We start from the raw sequence: 17,980 nt of genomic DNA, 5'->3' as shown, positions 1-17,980 counted from the left end.
TACTTAGAAAAGTACTAAAATCATTAACTTGACATATCTGTTTTGTAGTTAGCAGTAATCTTTTACCAAGATATATGCTCAATTACATGTATTTCATAGCCAAAAAAATGACATATATACTAGTTCCTCCCCTACTTCTTTGGAGTGGTTCCTCAGAGCTATCTCGTGGGCTACAGTCTGTGGTAAGACTCTGAAGAAAACTTAAACTCACAACGCTTATGTTGGGTGGGTTTTTTTAAGTCGACACTCTTCTCTTGATTCATGTAACTTCAGAGGAAGGCAGCGTCTACTCCAACACTCTTCATTTTCAAAACTTAACTTTTTCCAAAAAATCAATGGTTTAAACTTCAATAAATTACCTTTGCCAAAAGTTGAAATTTCTGTTTTCATCATGTAGGGGCCAATGCTAAGGATTTCCTATATGCTATGTATCAGATAGACAAGGCAAACTGGACTCAGAATAGATTTTGAAATGTACTTTCTTACTCAGTTTATTATAACCAATCCTGTATAATTATAGTAACTTCTGTCCTATTTGCATGACAGGTCTGGTTAATTTATTATTATTTATTATAATTTATTATTCAGATACTACTTATTCATTTCCTAAATCATCAAGGCCTCTGATATTTCTTATCTCTCTGCTTATTTGCTTTGCAGAAGTTGGTTACCATGCTCATTTATTCTCTCTCTTTTTTTTTAAATTTACTTTTGGCTGTGTTGGGTCTTCGTTGCTGCTCAGGCTTTTCTCTAGTTGTGGCGAGCAGGGGCTACTCTTCGTTGCGGTGCACAGGCTTCTCATTGCAGTGACTTCTCTTGTTGTGGAGCACGGGCTCTAAGCACGCGGGCTTCAGTAGTTGTGGCTCGTGGTCTCTAGAGCGCAGCCTCAGTAGTTGTGGTGCACGGGCTCAGTTGTTCTGCGATATGTGGGATCCTCCCGCACCAGGGCTCGAACCCGTGTCCCCTGCATTAACAGGCAGATTCTTAACCACTGTGACACCAGGGAAGTCCCTATTCTTTCAAGAAGCAGAAAGAGAAGAGGTTTTAAAAATCTATTTGCCCAATGAGATAATCCATGTGACTAAACCTACCCACCAAAATCTGTACTATACTCCTTCTACAGAAATAGGGGTGGAGCTGTACACATAGGCAGAATACATTTACCAGAGTTCCCTGCCTCCAGATTATGTTCTTGGCAAAGACATTGTGAGCAGAAGTGATGTGTACCACTCGAGGTTCCAGACCCTGTGCATGCTCTTTAATGTTTTTCATGTTTCCTAAATGACTGCGACAGTAATTCCTAGGGCAGTCCTGTAAGTATCTTGTTGAAGATGGCAGAGCCTGGGTCCCTGAAAGCCTTCATAAGAGCTGAGCTGCTGCTAACCCAGAACCCTGCTCTTGACCAAAGAAATAAACTTCCTGTTCTTAAGGGAACTGAGTTTTGAGGATCCTGTCTTTTTCTGTAGGTTAGTCTACCCTATCTAAAACAAAGTATGTTAAAAAACTCTTAAAATCTAAAGTACCGCACAAATATAAAGTATTACTATAACTCAAAGCTTATGAATAAAATTACAATGAATAAAATTACAATGAATGAATGAATGGAAATAAGTGATTTGGGTTATGACCATATTTTGTTTTTCTACATCATGCCCGTTTCCATTAGTGTGGTAATTGAGAGTTAGCTGTTTTAGAATGGTCCAACTCCAATCAGAACACGTAGCTATATTGTTCAAGGTAAAAAATTAAAGAACCAGTTCACCATTCTCACTTCCTACTACACACACACACACACACACACACACACACACACACACACACAAATACAGTTTCCCTTCAATAGGGCAGATTTTTAGAATTTCTGGAAGCTATAGCAATACCCCTGCAAAGAACATTTCTCTCTAAAACCTCCTATTTTTAATGCTTTTCTATTATATCTGTGAAGAAAAAAAGAGCTTCAATTAGTAGCTTATTTGTGAGCAACACTTCTTTTCACAATTATTTGGTTCATTTAACAAAGAAGATGTGCCCTCATATTAAGAGTGAAAAGGTGTTTTTAAAGGTGGAGGCAATTAAGCTGGGTGAGTTATCAAAAGTACACAGAAAACAAAACAAAACACTCCTGCAGCTTAAATGTGAAAAATTATGCCATCGATTTTGCAACATTTATTGTATAAATCGTGTTTCTGTATTAGGCCAGGGATGCAGAGGATGTAATGTAGAACAAAATAAATAGTGTCCCTAATTTTATAGGGCTTACTTTTGAGTGGGGGAGATAGGCATTAAATCAATTATTCATAAAAAAATTAAATAATATGAAGGAAGAATATAGGGAGCTATGGGAATGTATAATGTTTGTCTTGGTAGGAGAAGGATGAGCAAAATGAGGTCTGAAGGATAAGTAGGAATTAACTAGATAAAAGAAAGTACAGGGAAAAGCATTCTAGTAGATGGAACACGGCAAATTCAAGGCACCAAAAGAGGTCCACTGGATTAGGGTGCCGCGAATAGAATAAGGCTGTAGGAGTGGATCAGAGAGGCTCTCATGGGGAACTTAAAACTATATGAAGGGCTTCCCTGGTGGCGCAGTGGTTGAGAGTCCGCCTGCCGATGCAGGGGACACGGGTTCGTGCCCCGGTCCGGGAACATCCCACATGCCGCGGAGCGGCTGGGCCCGTGAGCCATGGCCGCTGAGCCTGCGCGTCCAGAACCTGTGCTCCGCAACGGGAGAGGCCACAACAGTGAGAAGCCCGCGTACCACAAAAACAAACAAACAAAAAACTATATGAAAAAAAAAAAAAAAAACTATATGAAGAGCAGTATGGAAAAACTGAAAGGGTTTAAGAATGGATGTGATTTTCTTGTCATAAAGTTCATTCTGGCTGCCTTGTGGAAGATGAGTGCTAGCAATATAAAAAGATCAGCTTAAAAAGGCAAGGTAAAGGAAAGTGATGGCTTGGATTTAGACGGAGGTGTTGGTGAAAATAGAAAATAAATAAATATTTAAAGTTCATTTGGGAAAACTGATATTAAAATAATAAAAAACACATTGATAATTAAGACCATCTGTGTTATATGAATTAGATAAACTGTATGTAGACTATTGATATCAACATGACTTAGATTTTATTTTTTGTTTTTAGGAAAACTCTGCCTAGGTAACACAGTACTATAAATCAGTAAATAACTTTACTGTTTGCTTCAGGAAACTCTTCAGATCAAAACTGGTTAGAGACAATAATCTTCTCCTCTGGCCAAATAACTTGCTCATCAGTTTAGTTGTCAAGACTAACTTCACAGTATCCACCAATGTTTAAACTTGCCCAGTTCTCCATTTCCCTTCTTGAAAGACTCCTTAAAATGCTTCAGGCCGCACCCCAAATCCTATAAATATCTCACCTCTGACTACCTCTTTCTGAAACACTGCCGAGACCCCGTCAAGGTGGCGTTCTCCCTATTGTAATGAGTTAAGAGTGCTTCATTAAAAGACTGAAGATATTTTGAGGAGCTCAACAAGGTAGACATAGGAAGTAGTTTCACAAACACTCACATAGTCATACAATGAAATATATGAAGTTATTATTGCATTAAATTACACTGTAGCAAAGTACTGGCATTGAAAAATGTCACAGCATGTTAACTAAAAATTCAAGTTACTAAAGAGTTTACTTTAATCCCAGTTTAGTTAAATTTAGTTTAATCCCAGTTTGATATGTTTGGTTGTTTGGATGGATGGATAGGTAGATAGAGAGAGAGAGAGATGAAATTCTCAAAGGACTACCTCCTAAATTTTAACCGTGCTTATCTTTTTATCTTTAGGGGTAAGAATATGAATGAATTTTTTCCCAGCATTTTCAAATTTTTCCTCACTGAACACATTCTACTTGTGTAATAAAAACAATGAATGCTATGAAGAAATAAAACTTTTGAATTTGCATATATTGGGGAATTGGAATATGTACTTCAAAATCAAAAAAGTTTAGAATTTATAAACTCTGAGGTTTCTTCCTTAAAGTTTCCTTGTTTGGTGAGGGGGAAATAGTATGGAGGAATAAAATAACTACTCTTAAAAAAAAAAAAAAAATAACTACTCTTTTCATGGCATAGTTTCACAGTAACCATGTAAGATACATGATACTTTTCATCTTATGAATGAGAAACTGGGGCACTAAGTGTTTAAATAACTTTATTTCTCACTAGAAACAAGGGCCAGTTGGAGTTACTCTCCAGAGTATCTGATACTAATAGGTAACATTTATTGAGTACTTACTATGACTCACAACCCTCTGAGATATTTTTCTATTATTTTCATTTTACAAACAAGCAAACGGAATGGACCTGTGTGTCCAAAGGGAGTGACAAGGTAAGGAATCAAACCCAGATAAGCTAAACCCCAGGGCCTGTATTTTTTAATCACTGTTATCTTCCATATGTTTACTCATTTTACACACCACAGCTAGACACTCATAGATATACTTTATATTTTTCAAATGGATAACTCTGAAAATATTTAGCTCCTTAAGACTGGTTGCTCTTTAAGGGGAGGAACAGTGCAAGTGAAAAAACTACAGAAGACTACAGAAGTCACTTGGCTTTAGGGGAAAACCAGCTGAATTTCCTACTTCACTAATTTAACCACACTAATCCCCAAGTGTCAAATAGTATTAACCAATCAACAGCTGCTTTTCCAGAGAGCTAGGTGACTCGTTTTCTTTTTTTTTTTTTCTTTTGCAGTACACGGGCCTCTCACTGTTGTGGCCTCTCCCCTTGCGGAGCACAGGCTCCGGACACGCAGGCTCAGCGACCATGGCTCACGGGCCCAGCCGCTCCGCGGCATGTGGTATCTTCCCAGACCGGGGCACGAACCTGTGTCCCCTGCAGGACTCTCAACCACTGCGCCACCAGGGAAGCCCTCAGTTTCTAAACATACTGCTCATGTAGCCACAGAATTTTGGCTGAGCCCATCCTTCCTCTCTCTCGGAGGCCTCGTCTTCAGTTTTTACTTCTCCCTGGCTCTGGTACTCTTATTCCTCAACTTAGGTTTCTTATTTAATCTTAGGGCTAATCCAGGTTAGGATCTATCTGCAAATCTGACTAAATGTTAAGGGGGAGAAGTTAATGATAAAATCCTAAGTCTTTACTAGATATTCCAGTGACTAGAGAGAAACACTTTTCCTTAATGTTCAGCCCATCTCATTTTTTAGCATATTCCCAAGGTCTACTTCCCGAACTTCAATCCAGGCTCTTCCAACAGTCTAGCAAAGACAGATTCCAGGTGATCCCCTGAAATGTAAGGAAGGATTAATATTCACGTGTGTTCTATCAATAGCTACACTGCCACCTGCTGAAGTCTGCGCAATCTGGCTTCCGTCCCTCTACCGCCCTGAGGATCCTACTAATAACCAAGGACTCCCAATGACTAAATCCAGGCAACTTGACCCAAACATCATCTCCATGGCAATCTGTAGAAATATACATAACCAATCATGTAGATTTTCTTAAAACTGTCATTCTTTGACTTATTCAGTTCCAGTTCTCCTGGTTTTCTCACTGCTCATTGTTCATTTTTCTGCCTGTTCTTCTTCCTTTTTGTTTAAACGAAGGCCTTTGCCACTACTTTGGAGTGTATAACACTGCCAAAGACCTTGTCTCTTGCCTTCATGTGGGTAACTCCCACATCATGGTCCCCAGCCCCGTAGCTCTTCAGAGATGCTCAGTTTTATATCCCACTTCACGCTTTGATGCCAAAGTATATCCTTTCCAAAGTCTCAGTTTATGTTAATGGTACCATTTCCCCACTTATTCAAAATCAATCCTTGGAGTAATGTTTGATTTTTTTCTTTATATTCCCCATTTCCAACATTATCACATCCTGTAGATTCTACATTAAAAATATCTGTTTTAAAAATACCCATTAGGATTTATTCCTTCCCACTTATATGCCATCCTCATAGAGGGAGTCTATTGTCTTTGTGCAATCGTCTCTGACTGTTTCACCCACTGAGGCTTCTCCTCCAAGTCCATTTCCCTAGTCTCCTATGATTTCCATTAGTCATATTCTATATTAAAAATGAGGACATGTTAAAAAATGAGACCTAAAATAAATTTTCAGACTCATCTGCATTCCTTCCATAATAACTCTCATTTATTTAGCATCTACAATGTGCCAAACACTTTGCTAACCACTTTACAGATATTGTTTTTAATCCTTTCAATGATCATAAAAAGTAAGGCTTATTATACCTAGTGTACTTTTGGGCAAACAAGATTCAATTAACAGGATGTTTGCTTTCATAAGATCACACCTTAGCAGGCAAATAGAGCTGTCATTTGATCTAGGTCTCCTGGATTCCAAAGCCTGTTCTAAGAATTTAATATATGATACTACAAAGATGCAGAAATCAGATAATCACTGAATAAAAAATAAAATTTTGTTTCATATGGGACTATATATCAGAAAAAATTTTAAAGTCAATCCAGTGAAGTTAATCTCAGGATTCTTATTGATATACAATGAGATTAAGTAGAAGTATAAGAAAATAGTTATTGGGACTTTAACCTATCCTAAATTTCTTAGCTCAAATTGAAGAAATGGTAATTTCTGTAATGGCCAAGTATTTATGTAACCCGAACTGTGATTGTCACTGTTATTTGTTGTGAGATAAGAAGGAAAACTATCTACCTCACAACAAATAATGGCGGGAACATCCCCTGGATGATGTGTGAAATGGATGCTTGTCAACACATGATTATACAAAAGATGTCTGTAATGAACCATGTGCTAGAGTGAGTTTGCCTCTCATGTAATATGACAGAAAGACAGCAAAAAAATAACTCCCTATTTGGCCACCTGGAAGGAAAGTAAATATGTCTATGAAAATGGCTCTGTGAAGACCCAAGATGCTTATGTCTATGAAAATGGCTCTGTGAAGACCCAAGATGTTTATGAAAAAGCGGAGCTTTTCTCCACCTTCATAAAAACAAAACAAAACAGAACAGAACAAAACAAAAAGCTGATGAGCTATGAGCTACTTCCCAGAGAGGTACCAAGTTGTTCCATCCTTGTTCTTATTTATTCCTCTGTTTCTTTTTTTGCCTTCACGTCATCACACTGTTTTTATATAACTTTTGATTCCTTCTCTACCACCTCTCCAACTCTGTATTTACAAATTGTTCCAGTGAAGGAAAAGGCATTTTATGTCAAACAACACAGTTTATAGTCCAGCCTGAGGAGCTTATTATGCATAGGAAGTGAATGCAAATTAAATTAATTCTGGATACAACTGTAGGCAATCCTTTTTGTTCACTGAAGAATTCATCAGCCTCTGAAGCCAAGATCAATCCAGAAATAAAAGGAAGGCATGTTGGTGTATTCAAATGTCAATTGAATATAGATTATTGCCAGAATTTTGTAGAATCTGCCAGTGATTCCTAAGACATTACTTTAAAACCAATATTTATGTAACTAATTACAATTTTCTGCTTTCAAGTGTCAAGAATGAGCTTGAATCACCTTAAGCAAAATTGAAGAATTTATTATAAAAATTCAAGAACATTTTACAAAACACAAGAGAAATAATCTTTTGTCTCAGAGAGGTTTGGAATTTAGAAATGGAAAAACATCAAAGAGCTAGCAGTATTTTCTTACTCCATCTTTCATTTACACCTCTTTCTGTGCTGTAGTTTTTACTTTGCATGGCATAAAGTGGCAAGGCAATCCCATAAGTTTGTACAGGTTGCTGACTGCACAAGGGTGTCCAGCCTTCGACACAGTCTAAAATACAGTCTAGCTCTGCTAGCCAGGCTGTGAACCCTCATGGTTGAGTTGTCCTAGAAAGGGTGATTTCTAGTTTCTAAAAGGCAGCATATGAGTAAGTGAAGACCCTATCAAATGCCGTGGTTTTGCATATTTCAGGTCCAGTCACACAAAGAAAATGAATACGGTTCAAACTACAAATCCCTAGTAAAGAGATTTTGATTGAATGTGGTACCCAAGTCTGGTTCAATTAGCTGTGATTCAGAAGGTTTTATGTATATATATTTTATATTTATTTATTTTTTTTTTTTTTGCGGTACGCGGGCCTCTCACTGTTGTGGCCTCTCCCGTTGCAGAGCACAGGCTCCGGACGCGCAGGCTCAGCGGCCATGGCTCACGGGCCCAGCCGCTCCGCAGCACGTGGGATCCTCCCGGACCGGAGCACGAACCCACGTCCCCCGCACCGGCAGGCAGACTCCCAACCACCACGCCACCAGGGAAGCCCAGGATATATTTTTTAAAACTGTGAATTTGTTAGTCTTTGGTGGATAGGGCATTTATTCACAACACCTCTAAATTTTTATAACTCAGACTGCCCACTACCCTCTAACTCTTAGAGATTTCCTAAGAGTCAACTTATGAGATGTATATCAGAATGGAAAGTATGCCAGGAGCAGTAGAAACTATCTAGATTTGGAGGAAGAGCTACTTCTTTTCTTCTCTCCATATACATAAAATTCTTTATGGGTTGGCTTTGCATTTTTAGGGGGCTGGAGATCCATTGATTCTTCAATTAAAATATGAGGTATGGTTGTTGAAGTATTTGTTTTATATATTTTCTCCAAAATAAATTTTGTCTTCCTCTTAGGTTTACCAGATTCAGCAAATAAAAATACAGGGCACCAGTTAAATTTTAATTTCACATAAATAATAATGAATAAGTATGCCCCATGTATGAATTTCAGATAAATAATGAATAATAAATAATAAGTATGCTCCATGTAATATTTGGGACATAGATATACTATAAATTATTGCATGGGGGCTTCCCTGGTGGCGCAGTGGTTGAGAGTCTGCCTGCCGATGCAGGAGACACAGGTTCGTGCCCCGGTCCTGGAAGATCCCACATGCCGCAGAGAGGCTGGGCCCGTGAGCCATGGCCGCTGAGCCTGCACGTCCGGAGCCTGTGCTCCGCAACGGGAGAGGCCACAGCAGTGAGAGGCCCGCGTACTGCAAAAAAAAAAAAAAAAAAAAAAAAATTATTGCATGGGATATACACTAAATGATCATTCATTGCTTATCTGAAACAAATTGACCTGGGTAACCTTCATTTTATCTGGCAATGGCAATCTTACTTCCTTTCTATTATAAGTAGAACCCTAGAGAATTACTTTTGGACATTTTTAGATCTAATTTTGGCAGAGGGATGGAGTTAAGAAAATAGAAACAGATGTCTAGCCCTACATGTGAAGGATACTAAAACTTGACCTGGTGGCTTTACAGTGGAATATGATAAATGATCACCTGGTCCCCATGAGTAAAAATGTCTGTGTTCTCTTTGGGGAAAGAACATGAATGAAGGCTATCTTGTATTATTTTTATAGTATTTACATGTACTCAATCATACAATGGAGCAAGGATATTTTATAAGTAAAATATAACTAACAAAATAGCACATAATTTCATCAGAAAGCTAATTTACTTTTTTAGAGCTGAGAGAAATCAGATGATATTTCCATATATTAACATTGTCACATCTTTTTTTACTTCTTTTATTTAAATTACTTATATAGAATCGCTGCAATTACTTATAGTTAATAATTAAAACAAATCATCTAATGTTGCCTTTAGTCCTTGAGACTTAGTCTTGCTTTTAAAAAGTGGCACGCTGGTATGTGTGTTAAACTTTAAAATTTAAATCATAGAATTCTGAAAGAAGGTAACTGTCTTATTAAGTCATCTACAACCTAAAAGTTGGAATAATTATTACTTAAGTACACATAAAATGTACTTGGGTTTAGACTTAATCAGGTAATTACAGTAAGAGTATGATTTTTGTAAGAAATGAGAGAAATATCTGAATTTCCTTTATTACTCAAAAGTAACAGGGCTTCCCTGGTGGTACAGTGGTTGAGAATCCGCCTGCCAATGCAGGGGACATGGGTTTGATCCTTGGTCCAGGAAGATCCCATATGCTGCGGAGCCACTAAGCCCGTGAGCCAGAACTACCTAGGCTGTGAGCCACAACTACTGAAGCCCGTGTGCCTAGAGTCCATGCTCCACAACAAGAGAAGCCACTGCAATGAGAAGCTTCAGTAACACCCGCTCACCGCAACTAGAGAAAGCCTACGCACAGCAACAAAGACCCAACACAGCCAAAAATAAATAAATAAAATTAAAAAAAAAAAAGTAACACTACCATGATTATTTTAGAGATTTGATGAGCACCTGTTCTGTTCCATGCAGTATACTAGTCAAAATATACATTTTAATCTTGTTTCCTTTCCATAATTTTTATAGAGTAGAAATTATGATCTAGATTTTTAAAAAACCTATTAGAAACTGAAACAGAAATATTTATTAGCTTCTGTAAGCCACACATATAAATAATAAGTGATCATATCTGGTTCTGAAGCCTATATGAGATAACATAATAAAAAATTAATTCATGTGTCACTAAAATATTTGATCCACACCCAAGTCAGGAAGTACGGATAATTAATTATTTATTATTTATTTATTTTTGGCTGCATTGGGTCTTCGTTGCTGCGCACGGGCTTTCTCTAGTTGTGGCGAGCAGGGGCTACTCTTCATTGTGGTGAAACAACCGATGCGTGGGCTTCAGTAGCTGTGGTATGCGGGCTCAGTAGTTGTGGCTCTGGGGCTCTAGAGTGCAGGCTCAGTAGTTGTGGTGCACATGCTTAGTTGCTCCGCAGCATGTGGGATCTTCCCCGACCAGGGCTCAAACCCCTGCCCTCTGCATTGGCAGGCGGATTCTTAACCACTGTGCCACCAGGGAAATCCCAGAAATATTGATAGTTTATCTTGGTTTCTCAATTCTTTTTTTACTCTAATAAAGATAAATATATGATTTTAAGAACTAATTAATATTAGTATTCAACAACTTTTTTTGATGTAGTGAATTATTCAGCTTCAAACATAGTACATTGTTTAGGGGACATAGATAATGACCTGTCAACTTTTGGTGGAAATATTTTTATAAGTTATAGTAATTTTTTATCTTTGAAGAATACTCTCAGTCTGAGAGATTGAGCAACATGGCGTTGACCACTAGAGGGCTTAAAATTTGCAATCTAATGGTACTGATTTTCCATTAGATTGGAAAATCTAATGGTACTGATTTTCTAATGGTACTGATTTTCCATTAGATTGGAAAATTAGAAACAATTCCCTAAATTGTTTCGTTTAGGGCTTCTGGTAAATTTTGAAAAGGGAAATAGACACACTGACTCTATGGATCTCATGTGCTGAAAAAAATGTTATAATTAAAGTTAGTTTTAAAAAAAGTTAGTTTTAGAGGCTTCCCTGGTGGCGCAGTGGTTGAGAGTTTGCCTGCCGATGCAGGGGACACAGGTTCGTGTCCCGGTCCGGGAAGATCCCACATGCCGCGGCGCAGCTGGGCCCGTGAGCCATGGCCGCTGAGCCTGCGCGTCTGGAGCCTGTGCTCCGCAACAGGAGAGGCCACAACAGCTAGAGGCCTGCGTACCGCAAAAAAAAAAAAAAAAGTTAGTTTTAATATTTGTTGGAATCTTTACTTCTAAACAATTGTAATATTAGGTTATTTTACAATTACAGTTATTGTAAAGTTGTACAATAATTTTACAATTGTTATTTGATAAATTTCCCAGAGAGTCTTAGTGAAATTGGAATATAATTGAAAGCATTCTTTCCTAACAAAAACTTACCTCAAGGTCCAGGCATATATGATACTTAGAGTATGAGAGGAAAACGTAAAAATAAATCCTTTATTTGAAGGGCTCCAGGGAAAGCAGTGTTTTCAGGAGCCAAGTCAAAATTCAGCAAAACTCCAAAGAAAATGTTCAGTGAAGAGGTTAATGAAGGAGAGGAGTCTTCTGATGACAGGAAGTAAGTTTGGGCAGAAGGGCTTAGATGGCCAAGGGTCTGGGTGATGTGTGATCAGATTAGCAGGGCTGAGAGCAGGGTGCATGAAACTGAGTGACCTGAGAAATGTGCACTTCTCATGGGTGATACAGGAAAACTGGTTTTGGAGGCACGATGGGAAGAAGACACAGGACACAGTAATTAAAGATCATGGGGTGGGGGCTTCCCTGGTGGCGCAGTGGTTGGGAGTCTGCCTGCCAATGCAGGGGACACGGGTTCGAGCCCTGGCCCGGGAGGATCCCACATGCCACGGAGCGACTAGGCCCGTGAGCCACAACTGCTGAGCCCACGTGCCACAACTACTGAAGCCTGCGCACCTAGAGCCCGTGCTCCACGGCAAGAGAGGCCACCGCAATGAGAGGCCCGCGCACCGCAATGAAGAGTAGCCCTGGCTCGCCGCAGCTCGAGAAAGCCTGCGTGCAGCAACGAAGAACCAATGCAGCCAAAACTTAAAAGATAAATAAATAAATAAATAAATTAAAAAAAAAAAAAAGATCATGGGGTGGCCGGTCTTTCCTGCAGCTGCAGGTGAGATGGTGGTGAGGCCATAGTCTCATCCCTGGGGTTTTAGAGCAAGGGGTAGATGGAGATCTTGGGCCTTATGCTGCTGGAGAAAAGTAGCAATTCGGTTCCCCTTGCTTCCCATCAAGGGCCCTCTCTACTAAGTAATTCCATTTATTGGAAAAACTCCTACAGAATCTCTAAGCCCAAAAGTCCCCTGCTTTGTGAACCTTTCCAGACCGCCACATCTCATAGTTAGTCATTTCCTCTATAACCCAAATCACTTTGCACAAACAGCTCTTTGAACCTGTATGACATTTTATTGTAATCGTTTACCTGTCTCTCCCAATACACACTGAACACCTTGAGTCACAAATTGTGGCTTACTTTGTATCCGTACTACAAAGTAGACCATAACCACACAACTCGGTAACAAACTTAAGATCTATTAAGTGCTCAATAGCTTTAAAAAAAGTGACTTAAAGTGAATTAAAAGACTGCTTCAGCAGTATTACTGTTATGACTAACTGCTGAGAGTTTCCTATGGGTGAGCACTATACTAGTATGTTGTATATACCCAATCCTGATTTGGTAGCTGTCTTAGTCAACTCAGGCTGCTATAACAAATATACCACAGACTGGGTAGCTTAAACAACAAACATTTATTTCTCACCTTTCTGGAGGTTGGAAGTCTGAGGTCAGGGTGCCAGCACGGTTGGGTTCTTGATGAAGGTCCTCTTGCTGGTTTACAGATGGCCTTCTCATTGTACCCTCACATGGTGAAGAGCAGAGAGAGAAAGAGAGCAAGTTGTCTCGTGTGTGCCTCTTCTTAGAAGAGCATTAATCCTATTCATGAAAGCTCTATCCTCATGGCCTCATTACCTCCCAAAGGCCCTGCCTCCTAATATTATCACATTGAGGGTTAGGATTTTAATGCATAAATTTTGGGGAGACACAAACATTCAGTTCATAACAGTAGATGATACTATTGTCATTTTACAAGCAAGAAAGCTGGGACTCAGTCTCAAAGGTTATGCAGTCAGGAGGATGTAAAACCAGTAATCGGTCCTAGTTTACCTGATACTAAAGCCTTTCAGTTCTATCAAATTGCTGTCCGGATTCCATTTATGTTCTCATCCTAAACTTCTAAGATCTAGGAGTTTAATTATTGCCAGTGCAGATTTAACACCACAGTGACAAAAATAGAGAAAATGAAAGTTGTTAATTTTATTGTAATATTTACTGTTTATTAGTGTGACTGTTTAAAAAAATCTTTCTCGAGAGTAAAATAATACAAAAGGAAAAATGGCTGATATAATTCAAATTTGATCAAAACTAACTTTGGTTTACAGGACAAAATATGCAAATTATACTCTGAGGGTAAGCTCAGCTAGGAATATGCAAAGAGCTCTCAAACACTAATTCCACCCAGACAAAAAGAAATATGGAAATGTCCTAGAATGTCATGAAGTTTCACAGAAATTCTGACATAGATAATAAAATATGAAACTCTATTTTGCTTCTAAATTACTTAAATTAAGCACACTTTTTAGAATATGGGAGACCAAGTAGCCTTATGCACATTTAACTTTGTAACACTCTTCTTCCCTAAAGTGAGAGCTGTTGAATATCCGTGGCCCATGTTGAGTTTGCCCAAGTCAGAATCCCAGAGGATCCCTGATGTGAATCTCGCGTCCGACATGGCACATGAAAATCATAGAAACTTCCTTCATTGGTAATAGCTTAGGTGTGCAAGGCCAGAATAGGGGCTCTCTGTCGTTCTGGAGAGAGAAAGATTTGAGCACATCCTCAAACAGCATTCTATTTCTTTTTTTTTTTTTTTTTTTTTTTTTTTTTATGCGTTACGCGGGCCTCTCACTGTTGTGGCCTCTCCCGTTGCGGAGGACAGGCTCCGGACGCGCAGGCTCAGCGGCCATGGCTCACGGGCCCAGCCGCTCCGCGGCATGTGGGATCCTCCCAGAACGGGGCACGAACCCGCGTCCCCTGCATCGGCAGGCGGACCCTCAACCACTGCGCCACCAGGGAAGCCCTATTTCTTTATTCTTATTTTCTGGGTCATTCACAGGAACATCAGGGTCAATAAAAGGATTCCAACTACGTACTCAAAACATTCCATTGTTGGTACTGTACATGTGACAGTAACTTGACTGTACGCGGGAGACAAGAGAAGAAACATGAGGAGCAGCAAGTATTTTTTGGAACAAAGGATGTTGTAAAGGCCAGTGTCATGAATAGGCCCTTAATAGGTAAAGCATTTTTTTAATTACCTTGATTCAAGTAACCAACTAGGGAATTCCCTGGCGGTCCAGCAGTTAGGACTTGGCACTTTCACTGCCGGGACCCTGGTTGGGGAAATAAGATTCCCACAAGCTGCTAGGCATGCCTCCCGCCCACCCCCAAAAAAAGGGCAAGTGGCCAACTAACTCAGATGATTCGGTATTCAGTAAAATAACTAAATCCAGTAAAGCATAAAACACTAGGTCTTGAATTATATAGTTGGGTGGTTCACATCCAGATATGCAGATAATTTGCAAAACTTCACTTCATTTGATGCTTCACAGGCATATCTTGAGGTTTATAGGTAAATGGAGCAGTAGTTGGTTCATTAGATAATTAGCCTATGGAAGAGGCCATTTTATCAAAATTGGAATTTAACTCTGTGAGTTACAACCTCTTAACGAATGGCACTTAAGTTTCATTGGCTAAACTGCCAAAACTACTAGACTCTGAAAGAACCTTACCCGGGTTTAACTCTTTTAACACCCAACAATTTCTGTCTAGACTAAATATGATCATCAGATTCTCTCATATAACCACTAGACACATCTCAATAGAATTTATCCTGCTGAGTTTTTAAAAATTTGAACAGGAAACAGGAGCAACAAGAGTTACTAGGTATGATTAGGTATTAGTAAATTTATCAGCTATGATCTCAGATTCCTGTCTTTACCTTTATTTTTTTATATATATATTTATATATATATATATATTTTTATCTTTACCTTTAATCTTTACTTGCTGATTCTGTTAACTATAGCTTTAAGACTTTTTTCTAAAATCAACAATCCTGCTAAGACTTGAATGCTGAGGGTACAGGGTAAGTTAGGAGAAGTCAGGGTTTGGGGTTGGCCCTGTAAGAATGATACTGGCTGATATGGTAAATCAGAAAGGCAAGAGCTTGTGTTCGGAGGGGTCGGCTAAGAAACAGAAGGTTAACAGGAAAAATTCAGAGTTTAGAACTGTCAGGTGGTAGGGATCAGAATATCAGTAGAGAGATTAGGATGGAGAAGGTCAGAGACCTAGAAGGGATGGAAAATAAAGATGGGTCAGGTACTTAATCTTATCAGTGTGTGTAGCAGGAGGCTACACTCTAAAGCACAGAGTCTAAATAGTTGTAAATCATTATCATTAGTAGTAGCTATTCTTAGCTATTTTTAATAGCTTTGTACTAAAACTACTATGGAAGAGATTCTCACAGAGTTCTCATGTAAGGCCTCATGTTATAAAAATATTGGGCTTGAATGAATGGGTAGTTAGAGGCAAGTGAGACCTGCATGGAGCAGGAAAATGAGGGGTGGAGAGTCAGGCAGTTTTCCTACCTACAGGATTCCAAGAGGAAGTGGACTTCGGTTTGTATTCCAGCTTCATCATATATACCTGTGTAGTTGAATTAAAGCCATTTAAATCTCCCTGATAACATTTAATACATTGGGTTGCTGTGATAATAAGTGAAATACTCTATGTACCATATCTGGTTTAGAGTAGCCACCCAGTAACTGTTAACTTCCATTCTTCTTCATCTACCACTTAAGCATCCCTTATAGCACTAAGTGTAGTCTTGTACATCTCACTAGAGTCTTTATTATTTGATAATAGGAAATGTGTGCTGTCTTTGTGTGTGTGTTTTCTTTTTTTTTTGGCCGCACAGCTTGTGGGATCTTAGTTCCCCAATCAGGCATTGAACACTGGCCCTCAGCAGTGAAAGCGTGGTGTCTTGAGCACTTGAATGCCAGGGAATTCGCTGTGCTGTCTTTGTATCACCAGTATCTGCCTTGCACATAGTAGATGATCAAAAATGTATTCCACAAACTTGGCATATCTGGAAAGAGGCCAGGTTGATAAAATGGACAACATCTAAAATTTAAGACATTAAAAAATTTATCAAGGGGTTTTAAAATACCCATATAAACATCATGTATATTTTCTAGGATAGAAAATCAATGAGATTTATTTTAAAATACTGATGGAACTCTCTGGTGGTAGGAATTGGAAATATGGTGTAAAGTCAATTAAAATACTCTGAAACGGGCCTGCTCCCAATTATATTAATTTAAAATACTAGACACCTGCTTTCTCAGCAGCCTTTGCTGCTGATGTAGAATTCAGTTAAAAGGTGCTGGGGTGAGGAACATCTTGCAGGGGGTGGAAAGTTGGAACATACCAACATAAGTTGATGCTTGAATGAAAACTTACTTTTTTTAAAATTTTGCTTTACGCAGGCTCTCACTGTTGTGGCCTCTTCCGTTGCGGAGCACAGGCTCCGGACGCGCAGTCTCAGCAGCCATGGCTCACGGGCCCAGCCGCTCCGCGGCATGTGGGATCTTCCCGGACCGGGGCACGAACCCGTGTCCCCTGCATCGGCAGGCAGACTCTCAACCACTGCGCCACCAGGGAAGCCCCTGATCTTCACTTTTATATACCCAGTTACCTACTTGACATCTTCACTTGGATTAGAATAGATATCTCAGACTGTACTTGTCTCAGACTGACTCCTGATTCTCCCACCCCAAACACTCAAATCAGCTCTTTCAGTGGTCTTCTCCACAAGTCATTACACAGTTAATGAAAACTGCATCTCTGCAGTTGCTCATGGCAAAACTCTAAAGTCTTCCTTGCTTCTTTTCTATATCTCACATTTGATCCATCAGCAAATTTTGTTGGTTGTACCTCAAAATATATCCGGAATCTGTTCACTTCTCAACATCTCCATAGCTACCACCCTGGTTCAAGACATCATCAACTCTCACCTCAATTACTGCCAGAGTCTCTAACAGTCTCCTTACTTCTGCTCTAGATACATAGAATCTATTTTCCATCAGCAGTTGGTGTGAATTTTAAAGAACACATCAAATTATGCCATCTCCTTCTGCACTGAGCGAAACCCAAAGCCTGTTCTCTGACGCTCAAAGCCCTGCATACTTTGCCTCCTGCTACCTCCCCGAGGCCAGCTGCTCCCACCCTCTGCTTTGTTCACTGTGCTCTAGACATACTGGCCTCCTTGCTCTTCCCTGCCTTTGTGTTTGTTACCTTTGCCCAAGACAGAGATAGCCAAAGCATGATTTTCCTCCTTCAGTTCCTTCTTGTCTCTCTATAAATGTCATTTTATTGTGAGACGTTAACATCTTTCCCAGACCCTACCTGTCCACGGAGCTCTCTAAGGTACTCTACTGTAGTCCTCTGTGGCTGACTGGCTTAGAGCCTAGGCCTCAGAACCTGACCTAGTACCTACCTTGCAATTTATCTTCCCTGACTCCAGTTAACCTCCACAGCTCGCCGCCA

At 39.4% G+C, this 17,980-nt stretch overlaps 1 protein-coding gene across 4 annotated transcripts in view; it reads right to left on the bottom strand.

Annotated features, from left to right (window-relative positions):
- CAMK2D (calcium/calmodulin dependent protein kinase II delta) overlaps positions 1-17,980 on the bottom strand; it is a 468,012-nt gene that overhangs the window by 292,734 nt on the left and 157,298 nt on the right. For all 4 annotated transcript variants that reach the window (XM_032632322.1, XM_032632321.1, XM_032632323.1 and 1 more), the window contains exon 3: positions 13,074-13,171. In XM_032632322.1, the coding sequence (XP_032488213.1) occupies positions 13,074-13,171 (98 nt within the window). The remainder of the gene's footprint in view (positions 1-13,073; positions 13,172-17,980) is intronic.

This window comes from Phocoena sinus, chromosome 5 (genome assembly GCF_008692025.1).
Source record: "Phocoena sinus isolate mPhoSin1 chromosome 5, mPhoSin1.pri, whole genome shotgun sequence".
In the NCBI taxonomy this organism is placed as follows: Eukaryota; Metazoa; Chordata; class Mammalia; order Artiodactyla; family Phocoenidae; genus Phocoena; species Phocoena sinus.
The sequence above is the reverse complement of the archived record's forward strand: the minus strand, read 5'-3'. Positions and strand labels throughout refer to the sequence as shown.